General features: G+C 38.5%; 2 protein-coding genes across 2 annotated transcripts in view; both read left to right on the top strand.

The window, feature by feature from the left end:
• LOC101313614 overlaps positions 1-4,110 on the top strand; it is a 6,383-nt gene extending 2,273 nt beyond the window's left edge. Inside the window, exons 5-9 of the mRNA XM_004301461.1 lie at positions 65-115; positions 163-214; positions 447-781; positions 881-1,038; positions 3,215-4,110. Of these exons, the coding sequence (XP_004301509.1) occupies positions 65-115; positions 163-214; positions 447-781; positions 881-1,038; positions 3,215-4,110 (1,492 nt within the window). The remainder of the gene's footprint in view (positions 1-64; positions 116-162; positions 215-446; positions 782-880; positions 1,039-3,214) is intronic.
• A 1,626-nt stretch (positions 4,111-5,736) lies between these two features.
• Positions 5,737-9,289, top strand: part of LOC101313320 (anaphase-promoting complex subunit 2-like) — a 5,994-nt gene continuing 2,441 nt past the window's right edge. Inside the window, exons 1-8 of the mRNA XM_004301460.1 lie at positions 5,737-6,208; positions 6,299-6,597; positions 6,690-6,761; positions 7,184-7,428; positions 7,657-8,073; positions 8,220-8,421; positions 8,530-8,644; positions 8,775-8,857. Coding sequence (XP_004301508.1) covers positions 5,737-6,208; positions 6,299-6,597; positions 6,690-6,761; positions 7,184-7,428; positions 7,657-8,073; positions 8,220-8,421; positions 8,530-8,644; positions 8,775-8,857 — 1,905 coding nt within the window. The remainder of the gene's footprint in view (positions 6,209-6,298; positions 6,598-6,689; positions 6,762-7,183; positions 7,429-7,656; positions 8,074-8,219; positions 8,422-8,529; positions 8,645-8,774; positions 8,858-9,289) is intronic.

Raw genomic sequence — 9,289 nt, 5'->3', positions numbered from 1 at the left:
TCTCTCTCTCTCTCTCTCTCTCAGAGTATTCGGACCAACTGTTTTATTGTTAATCTTATTGCAGGACTCTAGAAGACATAGTTCTTGTTCATTACCGTGAAACACAGGAGGTAGAGTTGTTTTCACTAATCGACTGTTCTTTACTTTTTCTGATACTTATAGATGGACAAACTTTCAGGCCGTGGCGGGCGCTGCTCTTCACGCCGTTGAGAAGGTATGGATTCTCACTTACACTGACACTTGCAATTGTTTGGATTTAGCCGTGAAATTGTGGCTATGAGCTTGTAATTTAGCTCAGTTGTTACTGATTAGTTGCTTTTGTTAGCTAGTAGCTTGCATCATGTGTGATTTTTCTTAATTTCTTTCTGCTTCTGTGAGCTTTATGCTCGAACAAATACACTCACAGTGTACATGCAAGAATTGCATTAGATACTAAACATTTGTAGCTTGATGCTTTAGAATTGCTAAGAAATTGTGGCTCTGAGGTTAAGGATCCGGCATGTGCCCCATTTTTTGTTCAGGATGAGTGCAGTGTAGCTCCACTTGGGTCTGTTGCTGCTAGTAAAATGAAGCATGGGAAGGCTGATAAATTGAATCAAGGAAATGCTAGACTGAAGAATCTAAGGGTGCGTAAACTTATTCAGAAGGCTCGTATAATGAGGAAGCGGAAAGTGGAGGAGGATCATGAAACTGTGACATTCACATGGAGAATTAACAGTTTCTCTAAACTATACACCTTCAAGCATTACTCCGAGATTTTCAGCATCGGTGATTTCAAATGGTACTTTTAAATTTTCAACTAGCATTCGCATACTTAAAAAGTTCTTTGCTTTTATGTGATATGCTGTGGTTTTTAACTTGGCTTGGGTGGTTTTGTCAGGCGGATCCTTATGTATCCAAAGGGAAACAAGGAGGACCACTTATCGGTGTACTTGGATATTTCATCTACTACGGCATTCCCACTTGGCTGGTCTAAATATGCCAAATTCAGCTTAACCTTGGTTAATCAACTTTGGCGCCGCAAGTCAATAACAAAGGGTACATTCTCTTCTCTTTATGTTATATGTATCTGTTATCTGCATCTCTTATGGAGGATTTGCTTTTATGTGCTCTCAGCCTTGGTACAAAAGAACAAATGACTACACGATGACAATATAATGTGTGACTGACTGCGTACTACACTTGTTTAAATTCTTAAGTTCACCATTTGTTATCAACTTTTCTTCTGACCCTAGTCCATGCGATTTAATTGCAGTAGCTGTAAATGTAAAACTGTACAAAGATTGAGGAAAAAAATTTTGAAGTAATTTGTATCTTGTGTTTTGAAGTGGAAAAGCAACCAGTTAAGGTATAGTAGAGTAGTTTAAAATATGAAGGGAAGTCTCAGTCAAAGGAATAATTGAATTTCAAATTGTCTATTATTCATTTGTTCCCATTTTTTTCATGTTGCCCTTCTGGGAAGACTCGAGAAAGACATAGTTTCTCACATTCAAAAGGCATTTAGTATTATGCTCTTGTGATGCAGCAAACCTACTGCCTAAAGACCGGGATCAACAAGCTCTAAGGCTTGGGGATTTAAGCACACACAAAACACTTTTATATGGGAATCACTCCCTGGTTTCTCACCAAATCTAGTCTTCTCACCCTAAAACTAGGCTTCATGCCAATCCCATCACAGGAAAATTCAGAAACACACTGATAATTTTATTCATAAACATAACATACCTGGGCATTAGACTCTTACACTTATTTATACTTAAGCTGATAGCTCAAATGGACTGCACTAAAGACTCTTAAAGACTCTTCTAAAACTGAATCATAATAGACTCATTAGGACCTCTCTACTGAAACTGACGCATTTAAGACTAACTAAAAGTGACCTTAAGACTTCTAAACTGAAATGGAATTATGAAAAGACACAGGCAGCTTAGAGACTACTAGAATCAGACTTTGTTTCCCTCCCAGGTGCAATAATTATCTTGAATGACTAGGTGCTTTCTCCTTCCATTTCTTTCGCTCAAAAGCCTTGACCATGATGTCCTCATCATCTTGTTTATTAGAGATTGTACTTAAGTTCACTTATTGCATTAGCAGTCTTAATACTTGAACTTGCTTAGAGATGGTTCAATCATGTTAATGGAACATAGTTCACTGTTAAAAAAAGGTAAAACATATTGGCCAGCTATGACGATAGAAGCTTGCTGATATTAGCTATCAATATTTAAAGGATATCTTTAATCTGCATGTCAATTTGTATCAATTTTGGATAAATCTGATATGATTCATCAGAATGGGTAGGATGCACGGTACTCATTTATTTATTTTCAGTTAAAATGGAGTGTAAGAAGGTTTAGTTGCTGCGATTTGATACTTTGGAGAAGTTGGGTAACTTTTTTTTTATTATTATTACACTGCGGTTTTGCTGTTTTTAGTACATTTACTTGGCTACCGAGATGAGTGTATGAGGTCCTTAAAAGCTGACGTGCATTTACATAGAGTAATAGCTTTGTCATATGCAGGGACGGATCTAGGATTTTGTAAATATCGTCTAGGCTAATCAGAGTAGCCAAAACAATTTTTTATTTTTTTTACAGTCAATATTGTTACCAATATTTTGTTTTTTGATCAAAATTATACTTAAATCATACAGAGATAAGAAAAGTGTTTTTTCTTTTTTTTGGGGGGGGGGGGAGGAATAAGAACTAAGAAGGAAGGTAAGAAATACTAATAGAAAATAGGAAATGACTGAACCAACTCAAGGAAAAAAGAAGTAAAAAAAAACACAGAAGGAAAAAAGTAAGAAGAACAGTGGAGTAGCAAGACTTAAACCCAGGTGTTCCAATTTGTAGGCTAATGACTGAACCAACTCAACTACAATAGACAGTATTACACACAGCATAACTTCATGGTCAATTAAGGAAAGAATATGTATAGGCTCAAGCCCATAGAGCCTACTACATAGATCCACCACTGGTCATATGGATGATTCACTGGGAACTAATATCGTCTGTGAAAAGATGAAAATCATTGAAAGCACACATTTGTACATCTTACTTGAATTACAGTGATACAAGATTGACCTACATACACTGCTAAGTGTTTCGAAATTTCCTTACCTGAATGCTGTCTATTAAATGCGTAGTCTTTATATATTATGATCCCTTATTGAACTGATGCTATTTTCTTTTAATGACCTTTGATGTTTTTATTGCAGAGATTCATGTGTTCAAAGATTGTGAGATGGATTATTGTGGCTTCAAATCATTAGTTCCTCTTAGTCAATTCTATGACTATGGTAATGGGTACATTGTGAATGATATATGCATAATTGAAGCCAAGGTTGCAGTGCGTAAAGATGATGCAAAGATTTTACAAGACCATGGAATTTCTGCATGTATGGAACCCTTAGAGAAGGAAAAAGAAGGGCAGGGACCGTCAAATGCGCAGCCTGTGAATGTTCCAGATATTTCCGCACAATTGGAGACACCGTGTTGTGAACAGGTGCCTGCCAGCTACCACAGTGCACCAATTTCTGAACAAATTGGCACTGACCTTCCTAACATTTCCATTCCCAAGGGAATTAAGGACGTGTTGTCCACATCAGCTGATGAGCTAATGGATTTCAGGGGTTTAGCCAAAATAGAAAAGGCTTGTGTTCCACTGTTAGATGAAGTTTGTTCCTGTCACTCTTCTCTCATTAAATGCCAAATGAAGCGAAGTCCAAAGTTTAAAGAGTGGGCATTCACAGCCTTAGGCCGAGTTCTACATTTTTTGAAAACAAAAATGGTTAAAGATATGACAGATGATGTCTGTGCAGAGCTAGAATGTCTATGGGAAGAGCTCCAGGCCTTCAAATTTGACTTGGCTTGGCTGAAGCCTTATGTTGAAAGAGCTTTGTGTGTCAATAAGTTGGTCAAAAGGGAAGTACAGAGCTTGAGAAAGGGTGTGGATGAATTGGAGATTGAAAAGAAGAGGCTAATGGCTAAGCTTGAGGTAGCAAGAAGAGAATTGGAAAAGGTCGAAGGTGTTGAGAAGATGGACATGGATAAGGTGCTAGGTTATGGGGGTTGGCCGTTCTGTGGAATTCTGAATTTTGAGAATTGTCCTTGAATGCTTTAACTTGCCGAAGAATGTAAACATATAGTACAAACTTCAGTATTTACAAACTCTGAAGTAGGCACTGTGTTTGCCTTCTTGGGCATGTTATTTAAGGATAATTCACAGAATTTTATTAGTTCAATGGGCAGAATATATATAGTTTTAGATTCTCCAATTGGTTCTTATTTTGTAAATACCTATAACCTTTTTAATGGCTAGAGGCTGAAATGAGTAAGATTGTTGTAGTATTAGTTATTTGAACCTTTGCGTGGTGTCAGGCCTAGTGTTCATCTCACAGCTTCCCTTCAGAGATTATCATCTCTGTGATCTGACTCTGGTTCTTGTCTCTATTTCACTATTTGATAACCACCTGTTGGTAACTTTTGTGCAAAACAATATAATTTACATTCTGCATTAAGCTCCCCATCTTTTGAGGTTCATAATTTAGCACCTTCAGCCATTGTTGTGCTTCCTAGCTTGAGAATGGACAAGCTACTTGGGTCTTTGGTTCTTATCACATAGTAAGAGAGTGATGAGAGTTCTCTTAGCCGTAGCTGCTCAGATTGGTTTGGAGATATAGCAGCAAGCAGCTATATGTTAAAATCATTTTCTTGCTTCCAAGTATGGTGTCATTGATTCTGCATTGAGACGACTAGCATCTTTTGTTCACCTAGTCTTGGGATTATTGTGGGGAGAAGGCAAAAAAAGAAAATAAGAAATCACAAGATGTATGCAGTGGTGTTCCTCAATCAATTCTACCCATCCACAAGTGCTTGGTGAACCAATAGAACACGGGATGGATCACCACCTCAATGTCTGATATTTTTCTGAGCAGAGAAATTTCAAGGCTACTTGGGAGCAATTTGTGGCCGAGTTCCTGTAACACTTTGGCAGGAGCACCATCTCCGATTTTAAGTTTGCTCTCTCCCTCTCACTTGCAGCAAAAGACGTAAAGCTCGTTGATTGCACATGCTACCTGAAGTAGCCACTAGAGACCTCGTTGAACTTCCCTTAGTCACCCTTTCTAGCTGTTGTTGTTGTTGTTGGGTTTCTCTCTAGCTTAAGAACATGTAACGGTGACCCTAAACCCTTTCAAAACAAAAAAGGTCACAAAGGCTTCCGTTAGAGTTTTTTATGTTTTATTTTTTTTTACAGTACAAAAATCCGTTACAACAGTCACAAAAATTTTCTTTAAAAAGTTTTAAATTGTTAACCTAAGTGGACCAATAAGATAACATCACCTTGCGAGGTATGGATACCCCAAGGTATGAAAGTCATTTCTTAATACTTTTTACCGGTCTTGACGTTATTAACTCATAGATGTTTGATTATATTTTTAACGACAATAAGAGAATCACTGTGTTTAGTCCAAGTAGCTTTACGAAATAAATGTTTTCTTTCGTAATCCTTTCTTGCATAGATCCTGTGTTTTTTGTCTCTCTATTTATTTTTTCCTTGTATTTCTTTACTAACAAATTTATTAATTTATTTAGTTTTATTTATTTTTGAATTCAGATTCATTTAAAGGAAAAGGAAGAAAACCAAATTGAAAAGACCCAGAAAGCCGCGAATCTCATAAAAAGCAAAGCAGGATCATTTGTTGGTTTTGCACAGTGCAATTGCTTCAGCACGGTTAATATGGAGCTTGCCAATCTCGACACTCTCACCGAAACCTCCCTCCACGAAATCGCCCAAAGCTACTCCGCCTTCTGCGCCGCCACCGAAACCCTCCTCAACGGCGCCGGAGACCTCTCGGCGGGCCCGCAACTCACTTCTCACGTCCACCGCCTCTGCCACCACGGTCTCCAATCTCTCGTCCGCGACCACTTCCTCGCCGCGCTCGAGAGCACCTTCGAGACCAACGGCGCCTCCAAATTCTGGCGCCATTTCCACCCACACGACGACGTTTCGGTCGGAGAGCAAGTTCTCTGCAGCGCCTTGGAGGAAATCTCTCTGGAAAAGCAGTACCAGGAGAAGTGCTTGCTCCTGCTGGTTCATGCTTTACAGACTTATGGCCATGACTCCGATGACGTCAGCCGGGAGCTCTTTGCTAAGTATCAGTTATCAGTCTCCTCGGTTCTTATGGCCACTCTTCCTCGGCAATTTCCAGGTTGCTTTTCGAGTTTGTTTCGTTTCGAAATTTTTGCAAATAGTTTAGTTTGTGATTGTTATTCATTTTGTATGGTGTTTGGTTCTTTAGAGATACTCAACTGGTACTTTAAGGGAAGGTTGGAGGAACTGAGTACTATAATGGCTGGAGACGAACCTCGTGACGATGAGGATGAAGATGAGAGGGACGATATGGAGTTGGATGAGAAATGTAGAGTGTCATACAGGAGTGGACAAATGGAGATTGATGAATGTTATCCCCAAGGGAGGTTCTTTGATAATAATAAGTTGGTCAACAACATAGGGCGGGTTGTACATGATTTGAGGAGTCTTGGATTCACATCTATGACTGAAGATGCTTACGCATCTGCTATCTTTTTGTTTCTTAAGGTGATCATTCTTTGTTCTGTTGCGTTTAATATCTGTCCTGCTTTTACTTGTTATCTCCTATGTCTCGGTAACTAATAACAGCTTGCGTGCAGGACAAAGTTCATGACCTTGCTGGTGATGATTATCGGATTTCTGTTTTGGATTCTATTAAGGGATGGATACAGGTTGCTTATTTGTGCTTGTGTTTCCTTTCCATTTATGTGTCCTTTGAAATTTGCCAAATGTTTTAGCTAAACAATTGGGGCCTTATGTTTCCTAGTCCATTTTGTTGTATGATGCACTGTATTATGAAAGGTAATATATGATTGCCTGGAACACTAGAAAAGCTATTAAATAGTTTTTGTCTGCACTTACTTTTATTCGCCAAAAGTGAATACATGGATTTGAAGGTATATCTTGTTCTCGGTTTTTCCAATTTTGTGGCGTTGCCCAATTGTCTTCCTGTACTGCCTCTGTATGAGTTTCGAGGCCATCTATTGCTTTTAGTTTACTTAAATTTATTTTCTGTTGTGCTACTTTCTGAGTAAGGCATACGTTCTCTTATTACTGATGATTCCTTCCTGATTCTTGAAGGTGTATTTTGCAGGCAGTGCCTCTTCAGTTCTTACATGCTCTACTTGCTTATCTCGGTGATTCTGTTAGTTATGAAAGTGCATCATCTGGTCTCAAGTCACCTTTGGCTAAATGCCCTACTTCATTCTATCCTGGAATTGATACTCCATCTGAAGGTCTTGTTAGGTGGCAGTTGCGACTAGAGTATTTCGCTTATGAAACATTGCAAGATCTGAGAATAGCAAAATTATTTGAGATTATTGTGGATTATCCTGACAGGTACTTTAATCAGGTCTTTCTCATGGTTTTTAATTTGTAAATTCCATATGATAATTGATCATGTATTCAAATTCGCATTTCAATTTGATTGCTTGTGTGAATAAGGCCCTTTCAAGAGAACATAGTAGCTTAATTTTTAGATTTGAGTTGTAGTGATGATTGTGTCTGTACAACCTCAATTTTGATCGTGGTTGTCCTTGATCATTTTCTCCTCTCGTGGTTTTCCAGCTCTCCTGCTATTGAAGATTTGAAACAGTGTCTTGAGTACACTGGTCAACATTCTAAGCTTGTGGAGTCATTTATTTCGGCACTACAATATCGCTTGCTGACTGCAGGTGCCTCAACAAATGACATTTTGCATCAATATGTTTCAACGATCAAGGCACTCCGGACAATAGATCCAGCAGGTGTGTTCCTTGAAGCAGTGGGTGAGCCAATAAGGGACTATTTAAGGGGAAGGAAAGACACCATAAAGTGCATTGTGACCATGCTTACCGATGGGACTGGTGCAAATCCTAATGTATCTGGAAACACTGGGGATAGCCTTCTTGAAGAATTAAATAGAGACGAAGAAAGCCAAGAGAACATTGCTCCTGAAGATGACTTTCATATTGATGACAAACAAGCTTGGATAAATGCTTCACGGTAAGCGCATAAGCAAAGTTGTAGGTGAATTCAGTTGTTTGCAAGTTATAGGAACAACTTGGTCCATGTTAGGCCAATTAGATTCCACATTTTTTCTTCTCTAATACTCAGCCAAAGTATCCGTCTCAATGATTTCTGCTTTTCAGCTGGGAGCCTGACCCTGTAGAAGCTGACCCCTTGAAAGGTAGTAGGAACCGAAGGAAGGTTGACATACTTGGAATGATTGTGGGCATAATTGGTTCACAAGACCAACTTGTTAATGAATACCGTGTTATGCTGGCTGAAAAGCTTCTTAACAAATCTGATTATGACATTGATTCAGAGATTCGTACTCTTGAACTCCTCAAGGCAAGTGGTATATTTGTTTAGCTCATGCTATTGAGTGCAGTTGGGACCTGTTTTTGAAGTTTTGAAACTGTCGACCTTAATGTTCATTTTGGTGAAATCATTCTTCAGATACATTTTGGAGAGAACAGCATGCAGAAATGTGAGATTATGCTCAATGATCTGATTGGTTCTAAGAGGACCAACACCAATATTAAAGCAACCATAGCTCAGCCATCTCATACAGGTAGCTTTTTAAATATATGTTTTTTTTTTCCCGTATTGGTGTTATTACTTTTGGAGCTATTTGCTCTTGGATTACCAGAAGACTGCTATATTTATTTAACTTATTTAACTTTGGGTGGATGTAGATGTAGGTGGTGAGCTGGCCGAAAACAGGGTATCCATGGATACTCTTGACGCTACAATTATCTCTTCAAATTTTTGGCCTCCAATCCAGGTTTGCAATCATTACCTGCTGTAATATCATTTATTGTGTAATTATGTTGAAGGAAATAATTCATATACACTTTCTTATAGTTTGAAATATCTTCTTTGGTTCCTGAGTCTCAAGATTGGGAGAGCAAATATGCATTCTCTGCAATTACAGATACCATACATGCAAATATGATGTCTGGATGTGATGTTAACAGTTTTAATTATCTCATTTGGATTTGGGACGAGCTTTGAATAATTTAATGCTCCTGAAGGCCTCCTCAGTTGTGGACTTGTGGTTGCTGCAAGCACGTCAAGTTTTTGCCATTTTTCTATTAGATCACTTATCTGCAGTGCTTCTTTTCCCATACACATGAGTTCTTCTCTTTGATTAACCTTCAAAACAAATTTCAGGAGGAGTCTCTAAATGTACCTGGTCCTGTTGACCAACTACTCT

Source organism: Fragaria vesca, linkage group LG5 (assembly GCF_000184155.1).
Source record: "Fragaria vesca subsp. vesca linkage group LG5, FraVesHawaii_1.0, whole genome shotgun sequence".
In the NCBI taxonomy this organism is placed as follows: Eukaryota; Viridiplantae; Streptophyta; class Magnoliopsida; order Rosales; family Rosaceae; genus Fragaria; species Fragaria vesca.
The sequence above is the reverse complement of the archived record's forward strand: the minus strand, read 5'-3'. Positions and strand labels throughout refer to the sequence as shown.